The 21,225-nt window shown below is 46.4% G+C and overlaps 2 protein-coding genes across 4 annotated transcripts; both read left to right on the top strand.

Annotated features, from left to right (window-relative positions):
• Positions 1-1,090: 1,090 nt before the first annotated feature.
• CCL5 (C-C motif chemokine ligand 5) lies at positions 1,091-7,531 on the top strand. Its single transcript, XM_039222637.1, has 3 exons — positions 1,091-1,215; positions 2,416-2,527; positions 7,032-7,531. Exons 1-3 carry the CDS (start codon positions 1,140-1,142, stop codon positions 7,117-7,119), a joined length of 276 nt encoding a protein of 91 aa, XP_039078568.1. The 5' UTR covers positions 1,091-1,139; the 3' UTR covers positions 7,120-7,531.
• Positions 7,532-8,650: 1,119 nt separating this feature from the next.
• HEATR9 (HEAT repeat containing 9) lies at positions 8,651-21,225 on the top strand. Of its 3 annotated transcripts, none has more exons than XM_039222633.1 (15): positions 8,651-8,825; positions 9,993-10,042; positions 11,748-11,929; positions 12,180-12,306; positions 12,506-12,562; positions 12,755-12,811; positions 13,442-13,499; positions 13,874-14,004; positions 17,410-17,592; positions 17,996-18,088; positions 18,200-18,319; positions 19,400-19,473; positions 19,932-19,983; positions 20,425-20,511; positions 20,754-21,225. In XM_039222633.1, exons 1-15 carry the CDS (start codon positions 8,738-8,740, stop codon positions 21,081-21,083), a joined length of 1,689 nt encoding a protein of 562 aa, XP_039078564.1. In that variant the 5' UTR covers positions 8,651-8,737; the 3' UTR covers positions 21,084-21,225. The 3 variants fall into 3 exon arrangements, with proteins under 3 accessions (XP_039078564.1, XP_039078562.1, XP_039078565.1); XM_039222631.1 differs by having other exon boundaries at positions 13,412-13,499; XM_039222634.1 differs by lacking the exon at positions 17,996-18,088 and having other exon boundaries at positions 13,412-13,499.

The raw sequence follows: 21,225 nt of genomic DNA, 5'->3' as shown, positions 1-21,225 counted from the left end.
TACTGTCAATAGACAGTTTTCTCTTAGATAATTCAGAGGTCAACCTCAGTCCAGTCCAGGTCTGTCACTACTATGAATTATCCAAATCAGGAATTGATGAAGATTTATTGTACCCAGGTCTTCGGAATGGAGTAAGGACTCTGTCTGTAATCAAGACCACTGCATGGGTTCAGTTCAAGGATGCCCCCCAACCATGAAGATATTCACAGTAAGCAGTACTGAGTGGGCAGAGCACTGAAGCAAGAACAACAGCACCCAGGTTCTGATCCCATCGTTCATCGGCTATGTGTTCTTAGCAAATCACTTCTCCCTGGACCTCAATTTCCTCCCCTGCAATTGAAGAACATGGAAGAAATAATCCCTAGGGTCCTCTGCAGCTTTCAAATCTGTAACTTTTGTACCCATGAAGACCTTAGGAATGAGATGGGATCCCATCATTTACAGATGAATGTTTTCATCTGTAAAATGGGGAAAATGAGCATAAGGACAGTAAAGGAGTTGACACCTGTAAAGCCATTAGAATAATGACTGGAACCATAGGATGAGTGTCCTCACCTCCTTTGGGGGCTATATGTCACAGAACCCTCCCTTTCCCAATCAAGCATTTTATGAATAACACTCTTCCATGAATGAGAGGGGAAATACAGATTTGTAATGCATAAGCAATAACTTTGAAAGCAACCAAATAAACACCCAGTTGTTTCAAATCCATCCTAACTGCGTCCTTCTGACCCCAAGGAAGCAGCATCCTGACCTCTGATGAGGATCTCTGCCCTAGAAGAGGAAGCTGAGGATGCCATCAGAGAAAGATTTTTCCACCACAAATGCCTATACTAGCTCTTCTGGAGGGCAAAGGAGGAACTGATGGATGAGCTCACTCTGGATCAGAGGCGGTGAGGAGGAGAGAGAGTGAGTCTAAAATTTCTGGAGCCTATTGTAGTTTTCTTTTTCGTTTTGTGGAACTTCACTTATGATATCAACCGGTGCGTGGCTGCTGTTTTGGAAACTCCCCTTGGGGGGTGGGTGGGAGGCTCCCTCTACTGGCCTGACTATAAAGGGCCAGCCTGAGCTGCAGAGAATCCCTGCAGAGGATTCTGAGACAGCAAGTGGATCTCCCACAGCCTCCACCCACAGGTACCATGAAGGTCTCCGCAGCTCCCTTTGCAGTCCTCCTCGCTGCTGCCGCCTTCTGTGCTCCTGCCTCTGCCTCTCCATGTAAGTCAAGTCCTGAACCCTGCAGCCCCTGGGGCCAGACCCTCAGATTGGCCCAGGCTTTGTCCTCTTTTCAACTGCAGTATTTATGCTGTCTGACCCTATCATTTACATTCCTATATACTGCTTTACTCAGACGTTCAGTCATCCCTGTTGGATCTCTAAGCCACTTCATGACAGGGACCCTCTGCTCAACTTTTCTGTCCTCAGGTCTACATGTAAGCCCTTCAGGTGCTGAGTGTGGACTGACGCCGGAGGTATATATAAGCAGTCATAGGCAGCCTAAACTGACCTTGAAACACAGCTAACTCATGCCTATCACCAGCAGGATTTCTAAGAAACGTGTAAGCATTAGTTAGTAAAACCCTCCTGGGACAGTCATACTGTCCCCATTTCATAGATGGAAAAAGTGGGACTTGGGAGAGGATTGTTAAAAAGCCTGGTATGGATCAAGTATTATGCTGATTGCTCTACATACCACATCATTTAATATTTGCAGCTACTATTTGACTTACAGATGGGGAAACAGAGGCCCAGAGGAGTTAAGTAATTTGCCTGAGGTCACACAGCTAGGAAGTGGGGGGAAACTGGTGTTCAAATTCAGTTCTATCTGGCTCTTATACATTCCTACTCTACTGGGAAATGGCAACTGACACTTTCCAGGGTCATCCTGAATTAAGAGACCAAGAAACAGTCCTCCTCCTCTGTTCAGATCCTTCTTACCATGCCTCAGCCAGAAGCTCCCAGGATGCAATACATATCTTCAGGCCCCTCTTATGGGTTGATGCTGAGCCATGAAGTGTGAGTTTTAGAAGCCTCTCCCCACCCTGCTGTAGCTCTCAAAGAAACCATGCTCTGAATCCATTGAGGATCCCAGGAAGGCAAGAATAAGGGCAATGGGCTCAAGACAAGCCAGGAGGAAACCCAGCATGTCAGTAGGACTGAAGGCAGAGAGAGGGTTATGGTGTTGAGGGAAGGATCCAAGCAAGACTCAAGGATTAGATCAGGGGTTGTAGAGATCCTCTCAGTCCTCTGTCAGAGTCTCCACTCTGCTACTGTGTGTCCATGGACAAGTGACTCTACCTCTCTGAGCCTCAGTTTCAGCCAAAGGAGGATAATAGTCTATCCAAGATGACATACTCATCACAATACCCCATGTGCAATGGCAATAAATACAGGGGTCTCCTTTCTTTCTCCTACCAGATGCCTCGGACACCACCCCCTGCTGCTTTGCCTACCTCTCCCACCCACTTCCCCTCAGGCACCTCCAGGAGTATTTCTACACCAGCAGCAAGTGCTCCATGCCAGCAGTCGTGTGAGTCTCAGCCCTGTGGACCCTCTGGGAAGAGAGGGGGGTGAGGAAGGGACACCTTTTGTCCCAGAGCATCCCCCACAGAAGCCCTCTAAGAAGGTGCCCTATCAATAAAAAAGGGGCACAGAGGAAGACCAAAAAAAAAAAAAAAAAAAAAGGTGCCCTATCTGCTCCCAACCATCCTCCAGCTGTCCAAGAGCCATAGCTCCTCCCTCTGAGGCTTCAGATCTCCCCTGCTCTCACACAGGATTAGACAGGGGTCCCTAGGGGGTCCTCTCCACTCTGATGTCCTGGGTCAGGTCTCTGATCTTTACGGAAGTGACTTTTATTTTACTGTGATCTACAGCACTCCTGTGTGGAGAAAAAACAATGTGGTCATACCTCTTCAATTAAGAACCCCACATTCCCCCATGTCCCACACCCAATCAAATCCACCTACAACCTCAGAGGATCTAGGGAGGACAGGCCCTAGTTAGAGTCAAGTTGTTAAAAAAAACATTATCCATTGGTGAGGAAGTAATAACATGAGATTTTCTTTTAAATATGCAAACTAATACATTTCAAAAAATTAACACTTCCTACTACCTAGAAGTGCCTGCTGTGTATCAAATGTCTTCTGTATGTTATCTCTAAATTTCATGGTAACAACCCTGTTAGGTATGCATAATTTTCTCCATTTTTCAGACAATGAAACTGAGACCCAGAGAGGTCTGGGGACTTGCACAAGGTTGCAAAGTGAGGGATAGAGATTCTCTTTAGAGCCTCCTCTTTCTACTATAGAAAGGTTAATAGTGACAGTTGCTTTAGAAATTTAAGATGAGGGGTGCCTGGGATTTTCTCTCTCTCTCCCCCCACCCCCAACTTGCACTTACTATCTCTCTCTCTCTTTCAAAATAAATACATAAAGTTTAAAAATTTTTTAAAAGGATTTAAGATGATAGAGACTTAAAGAACACAAATGGGCAATCATGAAGTTTCCTATATAATGGTTAAGTTTTTAAATCCAAAAACTCCTGGGACACTTACAAAGCTATAAGTATTCAGCATTGCCTTTAGTTCTGGTGCATCCTTTGAAGTCAGTGGTAATATTTAGCACTACTAATTTTATCTCTGACAGCAAATATTTTTAAAAGAAAACAATCCTTTAAGCACCTGTTATAGGCAGCTAGAGATTAATAAAGCACCCTCCCTACCCTCATGGAACTCAGTCTAATCTGAAGTAAAGACAGATGCAGAATGACTAGAGCAACCCTGAATAAAAACATTACAAAAGGAGAGCAGGAGCATATCTAACCTCAGGGTTGGAAGAAGGGACTCAGGGGAAGTTTGCTGCAGAAGGTGCTGTTTGAGAAAAGCCTGAGGGACTGGGTACACTAGGCAGAGCGAATGTTGCCAGGACTCTCCTTTGGTTGACACAGCATCCCCATGTAGAAGAGCACTTGGGCCTTGAGTGTCAACACAATGATGCTAAAGCATCAGGGTGAGTGTTAAATGAATTGGAAAGTCAGGTCCAGATAAGAGGCTGTTATGCTTATCCACACGAGCGGTATTGAGGCTGAACAGGACACAAAGGGAAGGAGACAATGGCAGAATTGGCCAGCCCTGGCAAGGTGATGTAAGGTCGGGAGAAAAGATGACAGGGGGGTTAAGGATGACACAAAGGTTTTGACCCAGACAGCTGGAGAAGTGTGGAGCCACCTGAAGTCTCAAGGAAGAGTTGTTTAAAGAGGAAAGAGCTAAGGTGCCAGCACGAAAACTCTGTGGCAACGTCCAGCACGGAGTGTGAGAGGAGGGGGTGGTAGCTAGGAAACAGTGGTGGGGCTAAAGATAGGGCTTTTAAAAAAAAGTTTTTAAAAATGTTTATTTATTTTTGAGAGAGACAGAGTGCAAGTGGGGGAGGAGCAGAGAAAGATGAGACACAGAACCCAAAGCAGGCTCCAAGCTCTGAGCTGTCAGCACAGAGCATGATGTGGGACCGAACCCACGAACCTTGAAATCATGACCTGAGCTGAAGTCAGATGCTCAACAGACTGAGCCACCCAGGTGCCCCAGATTTTTCATAGAGGAGGAAAGGGTCCCCTAATATGAGGGTGGAAAACTATAGCACAGTGTTGGTGAGCACTGGCTCCAGAGCTAGTAGCCTTTGTTAGAATCCCAGCTCTGCCCCTAGGCATTTGCAGGAGTGTGGACCATCAGTTAACCTCACTGAGCCTCCATTTCTTCATCTGCAAAGTGGAGTGAAGTAGGAGTTCTTCCCTCGCTGGGTCAAAGTGAGAATAATGAAATGAAAAATGAAATTAGAATGTTTCCTGGTACACAGTTGGTGCCTGATATGTGTTAACTGCTCTTCCTCCTCCAAGTGTATGATTATATACATAGAGGTGACAAGTAAAACTTGATGATTGAATGCATTTCGTTCACTAACTCATTCAATAAACATCCATGAAGTCCTAGGGCCAGAGACTTGGGGGAAAAAAAAAAAGAAACACAGAGGTGTGCCTGGGTGGCTCAGTAGGTTAAGGATCCAACTCTTGACTTCGACTGTGGTCATGATCTTGAGGTTCATGGAGTTCAGGCCCCTCATTGGACTCTGTGCTGATGGTGCAAAGCTTGCTTGGGATTCTCTCTCTCCTTCCCTCTCTGCCCCACCCCTCATGCTTTCTCTCTCTCTCTCTCTCTCTCAAAATAAATAAACATTAAAAAAAAAATACAGGGGCACCTGGGTGGCTCAGTCAGTTAGGTGTCTAATGTCAGCTCAGGTCATGAGCTCACACTTTGTGAGTTTGAGCCCCGCAATGGGCTCTCCAGTGTCAGCACAGAGCCTGCTTCAGATCCTCTGTCTCCCTCTCTGTGTCCTTCCCCCATCTCTCTCAATAATAAATAAAAACATTAAACTCACACACACAAAAAAAAGGGCAGCAATTGTGAGAACCCCTGCTCTCAAGGAGCAGGTGAAGGTGGTTGTTCCCAAGAGAGCAAGCAGTAAGGCAGGAGGGAAGTCAGGCAAGTAGGGGGTCCCCAAAATGGGGGCAGGGAAAGAAGCTTGGCCAGGAGAGGTTATTCTTCAGTCTTGCATTCTTTAGGAGGAAATGGAGGCCTGAGAAACCCTTACTCCAGATACTCATTTCCTGCCCTTTTGATTTCCTGGCCACAGGCTACAGGGGCTGAAGTGAGAGGATAGCAAGTCTACAGGATTTCCTGTCTGACTTCTGGCTGAACAACGGCAGGGTTGTGGTTTGAAGCTCTCTCACCACCCCAAATCAGAAAACAAACACTAGGAGGCACGAGAGCCCACAATATTCTACTCCCTCCCTCTTCTCTGCACACTAGAGTGGAAGAGAGATGGTCAAGTGGCTCTGACTCTCAGAAAAGAAGAGGCAGCTTCCTTGAGCACAAACACTATCCAGGACAGAGCCTAAAAAGAAACCAAGAAATTCTCGTTCTCACTAGACAACCTAAGCCTTCACTTTGAAAACATTTGGGCTCATAATGCTTGGAGAAAGATCCAAGTAGACAGGCTTTGATAACGCATGCCGTCAACACCTGTAGAAATAAGGCCTCTCACTCTCAGAGGCCTCTGCATTCTAGTTGGTTAATTGGTAGAAGTGCTTTGACACTGGCAATATCTCATGGCCTTCATCCTCTCTGAGCAAGACGCCCAGTACGAGGACCTTTGGTGTCATGTTGGTCTGATCTGTCTTAAAGATGAGGTCCCAACATTCCAATATTAATACATGTGTGGTATTCCAAAACACACATGCTTAGTTTCACAACAACAGGGCAAAGTAGGAATTATTTCTATCTATATTTTATTAAGTTTATTTATTTATTGGGGGTGGGACAGAGAGAGAGAATCCCAAGAAGGCTCTGCATTATCAGCATGGAACCCAACTCAGGGTTCAGTCTCATGAACCATGAGATCATGACCTGAGCCAATATCAAGAGTCTGACATTTAACCAGCCATGCCACCCAGGTGCCCCTCTCTCTATATTTTAGAGGTAAACAAATAGAATCAGAGGCCCTAAGTTATTTGCCAAGTTTAGTAAAATCAAGACTCAGGTTTATGTCCTGTCATTCACCAATGCACACGTAGATGTACTCATTTGTTGAGTATCTACCCTGTGCCAGACACTATGTTACCTAAAGCCAAATCACATGGTTACCACTTCTTATGTCTCACTTAATCAACCATCACTCAGTTCCTAGAAGACACCTCTTTTGCTCTGCATCTAGAGCACCCAGCACAGGGTCTGAAACAAAGAAGTTCAGATAAAAGGTTGACCAGCTCAACACTGGAGTCCTCAGTGTTTGTGTGGGGGTTAAATTGCACACAGATCTGCTTCTGGCTCAGAGCATATGACCCAAGAGAATAGGAAACATCCTTTCCTTAAAAGCTACAAATCCAATCTTAATGGAGCTCCAAGAATGCCCCAGCCCAGTGCCATCATCCCCAAACGTGGCTGTGCAGGTGCTGACCAGGTTTCATCCTATTCTCTTCTCCCACAGCTTTGTCACCCGAAGGAAGCGCCAGGTGTGTGCCAACCCACAGAAGAAATGGGTGCGGGACCACATCAACTCTCTGGAGATGAACTAGGATGGAGGGCGCCTCGAACCTGAACTTGTGCAGTTTCCTGCTGCTTCTTCCTCATGTCCTAACCAGCATGGGAGACTCCCCACCAATGCCCTACTCCCACTCCCTCCTGGGAGGGTGAAGATTCTACCACCAATCAGCAGTTATAAAAGCCTCCTCCATCTAAAGCTTCCAAGAGCTCCTAAGGCTCTGCCTTATATACAGAAAGTCTCTTGGCTCTGAGCTTCAGGCCCCTCAGCTTGGCTGCAGCTCTGCCATCAGAAAGGAAGTTAGCACGTCTCTGGAGGTGAAGATGGGAGGAAGACTGGGCTTCCTGTGGCCAAAGCTAGCTCCCCTTTCAGTCCTTCACTGTGAAGGGCTGACTGGCAAATGTGAGAAATCAGCTTTCCATTAAAATTCTCAGTGCAGTTACCAAGCGGGCTCCTGGTTTGATTTTGGATATTTGATATTGAATTTAGCTGTCATATCTTTTAGTGTCTTCTAACAGACTTTTTTGTTTTCAAGTGTTTTTTTTTGTTTTTGTTTTTTTTTTTTTAGGAGTTCAGATAAAATCTTTGTAGAATATTTCATACTTTGGATCTACCTGATTGTTTCTTCGTAATTAGATCCAGGTCAAACATTTTTAGCAGGGATACCATATGGGTGACACCATCTTTCTCAGTGCAGCACATCAGGGTACATGTCAGCCTACTGGTGGTGATGTTGAGTCTGATGGCCTGGTGGCCCATGTTTTCTTGCCACAGCCAGCTCCCTGCTGCGTGCCAGGCACTATGCCAGGCATGGAGGTTGGGGGTGGGGAGGGTTGGAGAGGTGAATGTGCCACAAGCCACAATCTTTACCTTTAGGCAGATTAAACATAGGATATACACCTAAAAGGAAGCAACTGTTCAAAAGGCTGCAGTCACACTGGGGTGGAGGTGGCAGAGGGGAAGGATACCACTGAAGGAAGTGAGGAGGGGTGCCAGGCAGGCAAAAGAGACTTCAGAGATGAGATAACATTTAGATGAAGTTGGAAAGATTGGAGAAACCATTTAGCAGGTAGGAAAGGAAAGGAATTTCATATAGAGGGAACAACATATGCAAAAGTAGGAGGTCTGGAAGGCAGCTCCTCACCACACAGACAAGAGCCCTGTCTATTGCTGCCAAGGAGAGAGGTGTGTATATAAAAGGGGCTTTCCCATTCTGCCATTTTCCTGATGACTAATCCTAAGAACCACCTGCCCCTTACATGGGCTGATGTGAGCTTGACAGTTCACCAAATGCTTTGACTTTCTTTCATATTTATGCCTTACCACAGCCCCTCTGACTCCCAGATGGACATGCCTTTCCAGATTTTCAGATGAGGAAACTGAAGCTCCTAAAGGTAAAGTGACTGGTTCAAGGCAACGGGCCAGTAGATGCCAGGGGTTGGGGGCGGGGCTTGAGAATGGAACCAGAATCTTCCATTTGCCTAGGAGACCTGGTTGCTCAAAACATTCAGAAGCTTCTACCCACAGAAGCCCCAACTCCTTACCAATCCCTCTTGTGCCACAGAGGAGAGGTCTCCCCTAGCTGTGCCCCCACATTTCCCAACAGCCCTGTATTGCCCTCCCTGGGCTTCCTCTGGCCCCACGAGAAGAGAATGGCCTACGAAAAACCAGCTGATATCCTTGACATCTCCAGGTCAATGTTCAAGTACCCATGGCTGGAATACCCAGAGAGGACCAAAGGTGAGATTGGAATAGACAGGAACAGAGTCAAGGTGGGGCTTGAAAAGAAAAGCTCTCTGGCTCTCTGAGACACAGATCTAGTGAGTTCTACAAGTCCACAGGAAGGGTTGGGGCAGGCCACTGGACACTTTGATGGCTCCCCACAGCCTTCAAAGTAAGTCTCCAGGGCCTCAGAATATGGGACATCGAATCCCCCCAGCTTCTGCTCCCATATCTGCACCCTGCTCTCTACCCAACTACCCACCTCTCAGTCTTTGAAAGAATTTGTTCCCTGAGCCTAACACTCTTCTCCCTTATCTATCTGGCTAACCCCTACATGGATTAAAGACTGAGCCTGTCTATGATCACCTCTGGAAAGCCCTCCCTCATCCCCTGAGCCAGGGTAGGGGGTCTCCATCTATACCATCTGTGCCTGTATCTTCACATTTGTCTCCCTTTGTTAATCACTAATAAACAGTTCTGTCTCACCAGGTGGACCAATGGTTCTTAAAGTGTGGTCCCAGGACAAACAGCATCTGTATCTTGTTAGAAAATGCAAATTCCCAGGCCCCACTCCAGATCTACTGAATTTATACTCAGACTAAGTGCCAGAAATCAATTTTAACAAGCTCCCCAGATGATTCTATGGCACACTCAAGTTTGAGAACCACGAGAACCATGAGAAACATGTTTCTCAAGTGTTGAGAAACAAGACCACTGTTTTTCACTGTCATCTGCATGTTAGAATCATCTAGGGAGGGGTGCCTGGGTGGCTCAGTCAGTTAAGTGTCCAACTCTTGGGTTTGGCTCAGTTCATGATCTCATGGTTCATGAGTTTGAGCCCTGCATCAGGCTCTGTACTATTGGGATTCTCTGTCCATCTCTGTCCATCTCTCTCTCTCTCCCTCCCTCCCTGTCTCTCCCCATCCCTCTCTCTATGCCCCTCTCCAACTTGTGCTCTCTCTCTCAAAATAAATAAATAAAAACTTAAGGGGGAAAAAAAAGAATCCTCTGGGGAACTCTCTGAAATATCTAAGCCCTATCCCCAGAGAATTGGATTCAATTAGCCTATCATAGGGCCAAGGCAGGTTAAAAGTTCCCCCCAATAATTCTAATACACAGTGTTCACTAAATGCTGAATAAGTGAATGCCTAAAAGGTGATTCTTAGCCCACCCTTTGTACCACAGAACTCAGAAAAGCCATGGCTCCTGTTCACCTGCCCTTGTCCTGCTACCAGGTAAGACCCTTAACTTTTGCCACCCTGGGAACTTTGTTGAAGTAGGAGGGTCAGCAGATGGTCCCTTTTCATTAAGACCAGTTCACAGAACCCCTACATTCACCCCTGGGGCTTCCACTAACTGTGTGGCCTTGGACAAGTCACTTTCCCTCCCTGAGCCTCAGGAGTTTCCTCTGTCATAGGCTCCCTGTGCTGCTCCATTTGTAGAGTTGCTACGACATATTATCCGTAAAGCCTGGGCTATGCAGGTAGTGTTTAATAATGCATCATTTTTATTCACTACCACAGGGATCCTCATAGTTAGAGTGGCCAGATAAAATACAGGATGCCCAACTAAATTTGAATTTCAGATAAATAATGAATTTTTTAGTATAAATATGTGCCAAATAGGGTATCCAATACCTAAAATCTAAATTTAACTGGACGACCTGTTTTATATTTGCTTGGTTTTTACTAAATCTGACAACACTGCTCATTGTGAGTAAATACCACACTTTCTGAAATCATGGTAATCATTTGACAATCTTTACTATGATCTTCTCAATCACCAAATTGAAAACCACTGGCTGAAGCCCCTCTTCTTTGTTGCTCAGAGAACTGACTCTGAGGAAGACTGGAGAAGAAATAGGAATGAATTCAAGCTGAATCTGCAGAGAAAGCCACTGACTCATCCACAACCCTCCACTACAATCAGAGCTACAGTTTCACAACTGTTTAAGAAATAATTTTTTTTAAGTTTATTTATTTTGTGAGAGAGCATGCACAAGAGCGGGTGAAGGGCAGAGAAAGAGAGAAGAGAGAGAGAGAGAGAGAGAGAGAGAGAGAATAAATCCCAGGCAGGCTCCATGCTGACACAGGGCTCAATCTCCTGAACCTGAGATCATGACCTGAGCCAAAATCAAGAGTCAGGCATTTAACTGAGCCACCCAGGTGCCCCTAAGAGATAAATTATTTAAAGAAATTCTGCTTTTCCAACCAAACTGTTAAATTCCATGACAGCAGGGATAAAAACTGCCTCCCCAGCACCTAGCACAGAGCTTGACACTCAGTGGGTGCTCAGTAACTACCTGCTGCATGCCTGAATGAAGGAGCAGTAGCCTGTCTTTTCCCCTCTTTACTCCATATCTGTCTCACCCCTTGCCTTTCCCATCTCCTTGCCCAGATGGCCTTCTCAAAGTGCTCTGAGATTCTCAAATAACCAAACTGTGTACTAAGATTAACAATGGCTTCACAATCTTTATCCCATTTGTCCTTCACAACAATGGGTACAGAAAGAACAAGGATTATTAGCTCCACTCTGCAGATGAGAAGACTGAGATCTTGGTGGATGAAGTAACTTACCCAAGTCACACAATTGGTAGGACATCCCAGACTTTAGCTCAGATGAGAGACTGAAGGACATCTCTCTTACCTAGTCCCCCATCTCCTTTTTTTAATGTTTATTTATTTTAAGAGAGAGAGAGAGCAGGGGAGGGGCAGAAAGAGAGGGAGAGAATCCCAAGCAGACCCCTAGCTGTAAGCACAGAGCCCTACATGAGACTTGATCCCATGAACCACGAGATCATGACCTGAACCAAAATCAAGAGTCAGGATACTTAACTGACTGAGCCACCCAGACGTCCCACCTAGTCCCTTCTTACCCTGGTCCTTTTCCTGGCGGAGGAAGACCCCCTGCCACTACTGTGCCACTCACACCCCCTCGCAGATGCCAAAGGAGGAGTTTCCCCCTAGCCCAGAGTGTTGGAGGGAGCACCCAAGCAAGCCACATTCAGTGCCTTACTGCTACTTCAAGAAGCCTGAGGTCTACACACACTGGCACACCCTATATGATAAGCGACAAGAAAGGGAGGCCCAGAAGATGCTGCGGAAAATGAGAGACCACTGTAGGTGTGCTTTGCCCCTTCTTATTCGCCACACCTTCCACACCTTCTGGGAAAGAAAGGGAGGAGAAGGTACGAGTGGGAGAGGGGGTAGGGCAAGCCCAGCTTACAGATCTGAGAGGACCCTGGGGTAGAAGGAGGTTCATCCATCTTCCTCTGGTCCCATCTCTAAGCTAGGCTGAGGACCAAGGGCAGAGGACCAAGTAGGAGGGAGGGAACAAGGGGACCAAGACTGGCCTATGCAATTTCTCACACAGGCAAATCAAAGAAGGCACCCCCATCCAAAAATCCCATCTCCCTATGAGCAAGCTGACTATAAAATCTCAGATGGGATCCAAGCCTTCAGACCTTACTGGGGACCCCCTGAAGTGGCAAAGATTAAAGGTCAGGGACCATGGTGGGAGGGAGAATGGAGAGACTCCCTTTCTGTGGGTGCCCTTCTTACCTTCAGCCCTCAGTCCCTGCCTGGAAAATGGAGGGAGGAAAGGAAAAGGGATTGGACTGGATGAGCTCCTTTCTGTTTGAAGTGCTACATCTATATTTACCCCTTTCTTCCTTTCCACTGGCTCCCTTGGATGGGCAGGAACTCACAAAAAGCCTGGAATCTCCCAGAGAGTCTGAGCAATTCTATGCAGCACAGGTGAGAGGTGGCAAGGGTGGTGGAGCATGGTCACAGGAGCTAGCTGGGCTAGGGAGGAGAAAACTACTTGGGGGAAGAAGCAGGGGAGGGAGATGGTATTCAAAGGCAAAACTCCAGCTGTGTCCAGAGGACAGTAACTCTTTGGGGTGGTGCTCAAGGGCTCTTCCCTTTCCTCCACCCCTGTTCCTGCAGGCTCTGGGGTGCCTGGGCATCAGTGAGCAGTTTGTCATGGAGGCACTATGGCAGGTGGTGAGTCTGGGGCCGCATGAAGCTCATGAGAGGAGGAAACGGGGTCTGAGGTGTGTAGAACATGGGCACAGACAAGGCTTGCCAGGGTGCAACGACGCTGGGTCAGATGCAGTGAGGAGAGAGCTGCCAGTGTGTGGGATGCAATCTCATGCCCTTGGCTTCTCTGAAGGACAGCTTGATGGGGATGGGGGAATGTGAAGGTCCCCTTTGTCTAACAGAAAAGACCGTCAACTGAAAAGCCAGGAAAGAAGTGGGACTGAGTTCATTCTCTACCTTAACTGATTTAATGCCCCATGCTAAAATGCCAATTTATAATGGGGAACATGCTTTCTTGCCCATAGTCTCATTTAAATCTTACAAATTAGGAATAGGTAGTAGTATCTGCATTTTTCTAAAAGATAAAATGGAAGCTCCAAGAGGCCAAGCGACTTGCCCAAGGTCACATGGCTACTAGATACCGGTTCCCAAGTGGTGTTTCTTCCATTGCATCACCCTGCCTGTACTGTTTGAGCATAGGTCACTCTCTAGACCTTGGTCTCCTCATTTGTAAATGAAAAGTTGAGATGATTCTTAAAGCTCTGACATTCCATCACCTTATAGCATGTTTCCACCACCTGCCTCTTAAATCAGGCCAAAACTGGTCCAGAGAAAGTGAAGTCTGAGGCCTGTCGAAGCCTGGCCCTCCTGGGTGAGTATGTCTTCTCCCTGGGAGGGGAATAGGGAAAGGTGAGAAAGAAAGCAGTGGAGCTCCTTTCCCCTTTGGGTGAGGACACCCACTTCAGCCTAGCATTTGACAGGATCTAGGAACTAGCCTAGATACTGTGTGCAGAGAGAGAAAAGTGGGGTGAAAAGGGAGAAGAGACTGGAGGGAGGGAGAGGGCCCCTGGAACTGCAGCCATGCTCAGCCAGCCAGCTGCATGAGTGTCCTGAGAAGATGCGTAAAACCTCAGGACCTAGTACTTAGAACCTCTGTCTTGAGGGCACAGTGGAATCAAATGGATTCTGGCAGAGAAGAACAGTCCCTGAGGCTCTGCCCTGACCTGAGGACCCTCCTTGTCCAAGGTTGCCTGAATAAGCACGTGATCCAGGGTCTCATCACACAGTTGAAGGGCCCAAATGAGGAGCAAAGGATGGATTCTCTGACACGGCTACGAATGGCTCTCGACTCCCAGGCTGCTGTCCCCAGAGACAAGGTGACTAGGAGGCATCAGTAACTGGGGCAAGGTAGGACAAGGTAATTGATGGTGTTGACTGGGGTTAGGTCAGAGAGAAGGTAACCCCAGCTCCTAGTCTTGATGGGAGAAGACACTGTCTTTGTGGAGTTCTCTGTGGAGTAGCTTCCCTGCACAGAAGCACTGGCATAGCCACTTTGTGGTCACACAAACTCTAACAAGCCAGCTTTCAGAGCCACAGTTTGTCCATTTCCAAACTCTTGGCAGTAACTACACTCATCATGGTAAGCACTGAGTAATGTACATAATTGCTGAATCACTATATTGTACACCTGAAACCAACATAAAACTTAATGGATTAGGGGCCCCTGGGTGGCTCAGTCAGTTGAGCATCTGGCTCTTCATTTCAGCTCAGGTCATGATCCCAGGGTTGTGGAATCAAGCCCTGAGTTGGGCTCCATGCTGAGTGTGGGGCCTGCTTGGGATTCTCTCTCTCTCCTGCCCCTCTCCCTAGCTTGCACACTCACTCTCTTTCTAAAATTAAAAAACTAACAATGGATTAAAATAATAAATAAAATGGAGATAGTAATTATAGCATTGTTGAAATTATATGCAATAATATAGGTAAAGCACCTAGTTCAATGCCTGTGCTTTTTAAGTGGTAACCATTATCATCCTTAAAAACTTAAAGAAAAAACCTCTCTAAAGAAGGGAAAGGGATCAAAGGAGGCTGCTGGCACTACTCAAATTTTTTCCCTTTTAGGATCCTCTTACTTTGATCCTATCACTGTTCCACGTGAAATAGAATTCATCATTCGCCCATTTACTCAACAAACATATATTAAACAGCTATCACATGCCAGGCACTGTCCTCGGCCCTTGAGATACATCAATGAACTAAACAGGCTAAGATCTCCTGCTCTTGTGAAGCTTACCTTCTAGTTGGGGAGATATTTAATAACCAAAAAACTTAATTATATAGTATGTTAGAGGTAACCAGTGCAGTGGAAAAACTACATAGCAGGGTGAGGATGATCAGGAATGTCAGTAGGGATAGGAATAGGTTGCAGTTTTAAACCCAGAAGGGAGGGAAGTCTCATATAGAAGGGGTCATCTGAGCAAAGACATGAAGAAGGTGAAGGCGTTAGCCTTGCAGATTATCTGAGAAGGCATTCCTGGCAGAAAGAACAACCAATGCAAAGGCCCTCAGGCAGGAGCATGTTTGGACAGCAAGGAGGCCAGTGTGGCTGAAGTGGAGTGGGAATAGAGAAAGCAGTAGGAAATGAAGATACACCAAAGTAGTAGACAGGAGACTCAATTATACTAGATCTAGGTCTACTAGATCTACTAGATTGGATCATACTAGGTCATTGCTTTCTGGATGACTTCAATATTTGGGCTTTTACACAGTGACATGATCTAACTTACATTTCAAAATGTTCACTATGGCTGTCCTGAGAAACAATGGGAGATGGGAGTGGGGTGTCAGGTGGAAGCAGAAAGACCAATTGGGGGCTACTAAAGCAATCCTGGTGAGATATAATGGTGGTTGCGCGGTGGACCATGATGGTTGCAGTGGGGTTAGTAAAAACCCGACAGGTCAAATGTGAGCTATAAAAGACAGTGAGGAAACAAGGACGAAGCCAAGGTTTTGGATCTAGTGGCTGAAGGATAGGAGTTGTTATCAACTCAGATGGAGAAAGCTGTAGGTGAACAGGTTTGAAGGTAGTATCAGAAGTCCTGTTTTGGACAAGTTATGTTTGAGATGTCTGTTGGACCTCCAAGGGAGACAACAGGTAAACAGTTGTATGTACAATCTGGAGTTTAGAAATCTGAGCTACAGAAAGGAATTTATAAATTGCTGGCATATAGAGAGCATTTAATGTCATTCAATTAGATGAAATCAGTAGGAACCAAGAATCAAGTTTAGGGACATCCCAACATTAAGAGCTCAGGGAGAAGAGGAGGAACTGTTAAATAATGATAAGTGGCCAATAGGTAGGAAGACAACTCAAGAGTGTGATATTCTGAAAACCAAGTGAAAAACATATATCAAGGAAACAAATCAACTGTATCAAATTATAGAAGGACTGAGAATCGATATACAGACTAACAATAAGGAATCCTTGATTATCTTAACAAGAACAATTTTCGTGGGATGGTGGGGGTGTAGGTCTAACAGAATGAGTTTTTAAAAGTGAATGGGAGGAAAGAAATTAGAGATGCCAAGAATGGACAATTTTCCAAGTGTTGTTGGAAAGGGATGTAGTTGGTACCAGGGGTGGACTTTAGAAAAAAAGAAAAATAACAGCATGTTTCTATTCTGAGGGATAATGATCCAGTAGTTCAGAAAAATGGTAAATATTGAAGGGAGAAGAAAGTATTGTGCACAAATGTTCTTGATTCAGTGAGAAGAGTTGAGATTTAACACACAAGTAGAGAGATTGACTTTAGATAGATGGTCAGAGTGCCCAGCAATAAGAGGAAGGGAAGAACATATGGGTGCGGGTGAAGGTTGGATAGAAATGGTGGTTAGGTGTCTCTGGAACTTCTTTTCTAGTTAATTTTATTTGCTCAGTAAAGTAAGAAGCAAGGTCATCAGCTGAGAGTAAGAACAGAGGAAGAAGTGTTGGAGATTCCAGAGGACAGGGTGTGAATCAGGAGAGGGGGGGGAAAGACTTGTCCAAGGAAAAACAGTATGAATGCTAGGTAGCACTAAGGGTCTACATGAGGTTTGTGTTCATACATTTAAAGCAAGATCAGTCACTGTGACTGTGTGCTTTTCTCCAGAAAGTACAGGCACAAAGTGGGGAGCTGACTACAATGAAGCAAGAGAGGTAAAGGAGTTGAGTAAGACAAGGAAGTGACTATAGTAGGATCATGAAGTTTAAGCTGGGTAGAGAGCAAAGAAAATGAGGAGTGATAAAAAGGTGGTTGATGAATTGTTAATCCTTGTGGAGTCCAACGATTACTGGCGTCGGGAAGTTAGCTGGAAAGATAAGAGATGATGGTCAGAGAGTAGGATCCATAAAATGGAGATCATGGAGAAGTCATAGTAATGGGTAATGATAAAAACCTCTCTGAGAATTAGGGCCTGACATAGAATGAAGGTCAAGGTTAATGGAGAACAGGAGTAGGATCAGTGGCATGTATATTTTTTAAATGCCAGGAATTAAGACAGCAGAAGTGTTAAAGAGAATGTCATTCATCCACTCACAAGGTAGTCCTAGAGAAATGAGGGGATATGATCCAGGAGCATGTGGATGACAGCAAAAGTAAGGGGAAGTGGGTAAATAAATCTGATGACATGAGATTCATTTTAGGGAGGAAGAAGAATGCTCTGGAAGTAAGAGTGAAATGCCCTCTTAACAATGCCTGGATGAAGACATAGTCCTCCTTGCCTATTTCACTTCTTGTCTCTCTCAGAGAACTCAAGTTGGGGATGAAGAGAAGTTGCTGTCTGTGCTGCAGATGCTGATAAAAACATCACCGAATGAAGTAGCCGTGGAGGCAGCCTTGTGCTTGGGTTTCCTGAGGCCCTGCAGCAACACAGCCCAAGAGTTCTTGCTGCAATGCCTAAGCCGAGGGTCCAAAACCCAGAGGATGAAGGTGTGAGGGGCAGGAGGCTGCACTCCCTGGGGAGCACTGGGGAACCAGAGGCCAGTGCTGACTTTGGTAGTTTGGACCCCATCATACTCAACCAAAGAAGCTTCAACAAGGAGCACTGTGAGGTCCTCTATGTGTCTGTGAATATGTATATGCATGAGTAGGGGGTCATGTAGACATAAGCATACATGCATATGTCTGTATATATTTGATTTGAATGAGTGTTCATTTACAAATGTGCACATATGTGCACACATGAACTCATGCTCTCACTCAAGAGGCCAAGAGGCAGGCGAATGGACCCTAAATGTTCCCCATGAGTTTTAGGCTCAGGCTTCAACTACCTGGCCATCCAGATGCCTCTTGGCCCTGTACACCCAACCACACCCTGCCTGGCCCCCCTCAGGCACTTAGGATGCTGGTCAAGATGATGCATGTTCATTCAGCCACAGTCATCAGGGCCATCCTAGACCAGCTGTGCTCTTCTAGTGTCCTGGAGGTAAGGTCTAAGGCTACCTAGTACCCTTCCTTCTCCAGCACTAGGACAGGGTTGAGGACAGGGTTGAGGGATGATGGTCTATCCTTCATACCTCCCCACCTCTGCCCTCAGCACCGCTTTGAAGCCACCCAGATGCTCAAGACCATTGGACTGGAACAGATCCAGGCACAAGGGCTAGAGGGACTCACATTTGACCTGCTCTGGAGGAAGACTTACAATGAACCTTTCTTTGTGAGACCAAAGCTCCCAAGCCCAGGCAGCCCAAACCCGCCTCTTCCCCCTTCTCTGAAGACCTCCTTGACTTGGCTCCCACCACACTGCCCCAAAAACTATCAAATTCACTCTAATGCACTCCCTGTTCCCCTAATGCAGCCCATGTTTTCAAGTCACCTTGCCTTTGCGAGGGAGGCAGTTCTCTCAGCAAAAATGCCAAGTCATCCCTCCCTCCCTCTGCAAGGCGAAAAACCGCCTCCTGCTATTATTCACTCCTCCCTCCTTCTGCCTGTTATAATACTGTTGCTGCTTCAAGGCCAGTCCAAACACCTCCTATGGAAAGCTTTCCCAAATCACCTCCACCAGAATCTACCCTGCCTTCCTCTGTGTTCCTCTGCTTTTATCTCTACTGTAGCTTGTTACCGAACCAGCCACAGACAGAACTTCCAAAGATATTTTTCTGAAATGTAAATCAGATTGCATCTCACCTTTGCATAAAACTTTTCAGTAGCTCCCCAGTGTCCTCAGAATGGCTTACACTGCCCTTCACCATCCACGACCTGCTCACCTCTCTAGCTTCAGCTCTCCCCACTCCCACTCACAGCCACACACCAGCTATGCTTAAGATCACCCTGTCCTGGTTTATAACTGTTACTTCAGGGTAATTCCTCAGAGTGCCCCACTCTGAAGATTCCTGGTGTGGTCATTTAGCTACACTGAACTATTTTCTGTTTCCTAACCTCTCTGTGCTCTCTTGCCTCTAAGCATTTGTACATGCCCTCCTCTCTGCCCCCACCCCCCACCCCCAGCTCTCTGGTTAACTCCCATCCACCTTTTAGGCTGCAGCTGAGGTATTTCTTCCTCCAGGACATCTTGCTAGTACCCAGACTGAGGAGACCCTATGTTCACCCTATACTTAGCTCATTTGTAACACTTACCACGGTAGTGTACATGTCTACTCATACAGGTGCTTCCCCTACCAGACCACGAGCTCCTCAAGGCAAGGACCATACACAGCACAAGGTAAAGGTTAGTGAGCACTTAAAGACACACTCCTGCATTCCTTGTCTCTATTGTCCCACCTTAATCCTTCTTCAGGCTATGAGGCAGGCTGTGGCTGAAACTGTGGAAGAGCTGAAGATGAAGCCTAAGATGATGAACCTGGTGGAGGCGTGAGTGGCTCAGGCTGGGGGGAAGGGGCATAGGGTCAAAGGGAGCTGAGAATCTGATCCCAGTTCTCAGTTCTCACTTGCCCATGCCCCTGGCCCAGTTACTCTTTGACCCCTGGGATTTTCTTCATCTGCAAAAGGGGGCTGATAATGCCTACCACTCAGGGTTGCTATAAAATATAAAAGCTCGAATTAAGATGAGGACATGAAAGGGACGTGCAAAAGGTAGAGTTCTGGGCAGATGCAACCCTAATTGTCATTTGGTACCTCTTGGCAAATTGTAGTACCTGCCTTTCCCTTCCCAGCCTCTTTCCTGGCCCAAGAAACAAGAGGGAGAAATTGATGAAATCAGCATCACTCTCTGGCCTTATGCCTGACTCACTCTGGACTGTCAGAAGAAACAACCAGACTTCCTCCCTCTACCCTCTAACTGGATAACACATTCACTCCCTTCTTTGCAGGCAACTGTTGAACTTAAATGCCACTATGCGCCAGGAAGCAGTCATCTCTTTGGTAAGGCCAGCCCTGCTTCTCTGACCAGATGTATTGATGGCAGGGGGAGTAGGCAATTGAGGACAATTACTTAGGGGAAGAAAGGACTGTAAAATTTGAGGAGGTTTGCTGGTTTATATCAGAATTCCAGCCCTACCACGAATTCAGGAACAACCTTTTCTTCAGGATTGGAGGTAGGTGGGATAAGGGACAGGAGATGGGTATGAGAGATGTTGCTTAGGTATTGCAGAAATTGTCTTGATTCTTCCTGGTGAACATTATGCAGTGGAACCCAATGCAGTGGCCCCAGAAGGGAAGGAAAGGGATACACCTCAGCTGGGAAGCCATAGCTCCCCCTCTCTCCAGGCCACAGGGTCATCATGAAGACTAGAATGGAAAAGAGCCCAGATGGAGCATCTTCATAGGCTGACTACTTAGGCACTGTCATTCTGCCTCTGCCAGGGTGTCCTGGGGATCCGCAGCCCACAAGTGTTCCACTTGCTGTTGGACATGCTAGATGCGGAAAAGAGCCAGGCTGTGAAGAACAGTGTAAGACATTCCTACCCACCTCTTCCTCTTCTCTACCCCTCCTCCAGGCCTCTCCTACCCATCCTCACCACTTGCTATTTGTCAGGAGGGAGGAAAGGGAATAAGCCCTCACACACTATCCCTTGACTTCATTCCATGGGGCCCTGGTGGCCTGTGGCCACAGCACCCCCTCAAAGAGACAACCCTTCCCACACAGGCTTAGCCTGAAGTAAATCAGCCATAGGATCTTTGTTTCAATGCAGCTACAAGAAACATTAATTCTCTTGGCCTCAGTTGATCCTTGGATCCAAAACAAGCTAAACAACAAGGTTCTCTTTGTATATGAAGCACCTAAGATCAATGAGGAGGCAGAACCTACAAGGTTCCGGAAAGAGCCTGAGAACCCAGAAGAGTTAAATATCCAAGACTTTAAACTAGCACAGCTGAACCCCTTGTTTATTGCAAAGTCCGGAGCCACATCAGATGATCAGAAAAAGCTGAGTGCCCAGAGAGGGTCTGCCTTCCACCTCACTTCTACCTTCCCAACCTGTTTCTCTAAACCAAAACACAAGGCACAGACCATAGGGCCCTGAGTGTCAGGGATCAGGAAGCAGCTCCAGATCCTTGCTAAAACCTCTAAATAGGTCAGTTCTTTGGGCCTAGCCCCCATCCTCTCCCTGAGGTTACTTCTCAGGCTCCCCTGAGAAAACAATCTATACTTACCTTCCATGAATA

Source organism: Hyaena hyaena, unplaced genomic scaffold, assembly GCF_003009895.1.
Source record: "Hyaena hyaena isolate Hyena2069 unplaced genomic scaffold, ASM300989v1 scaffold_1167, whole genome shotgun sequence".
NCBI lineage: Eukaryota > Metazoa > Chordata > Mammalia > Carnivora > Hyaenidae > Hyaena > Hyaena hyaena.
This window is presented reverse-complemented; position numbering and strand designations above follow the sequence as displayed.

Excerpts from the sequence above, each read along its gene's own strand:
- CCL5 (XM_039222637.1), top strand. The coding sequence starts at position 1,140 with ATGAAGGTCTCCGCAGCTCCCTTTGCAGTCCTCCTCGCTGCTGCCGCC. Across the intron at positions 1,216-2,415 it reads TCCTGCCTCTGCCTCTCCAT|ATGCCTCGGACACCACCCCC; the intron begins GTAAGTCAAGTC and ends TTCTCCTACCAG. Across the intron at positions 2,528-7,031 it reads TGCTCCATGCCAGCAGTCGT|CTTTGTCACCCGAAGGAAGC; the intron begins GTGAGTCTCAGC and ends CTTCTCCCACAG.
- HEATR9 (XM_039222631.1), top strand. The coding sequence starts at position 8,738 with ATGGCCTACGAAAAACCAGCTGATATCCTTGACATCTCCAGGTCAATG. Across the intron at positions 11,930-12,179 it reads AAAATGAGAGACCACTGTAG|GCAAATCAAAGAAGGCACCC; the intron begins GTGTGCTTTGCC and ends TTTCTCACACAG. Across the intron at positions 12,563-12,754 it reads AGCAATTCTATGCAGCACAG|GCTCTGGGGTGCCTGGGCAT; the intron begins GTGAGAGGTGGC and ends CTGTTCCTGCAG.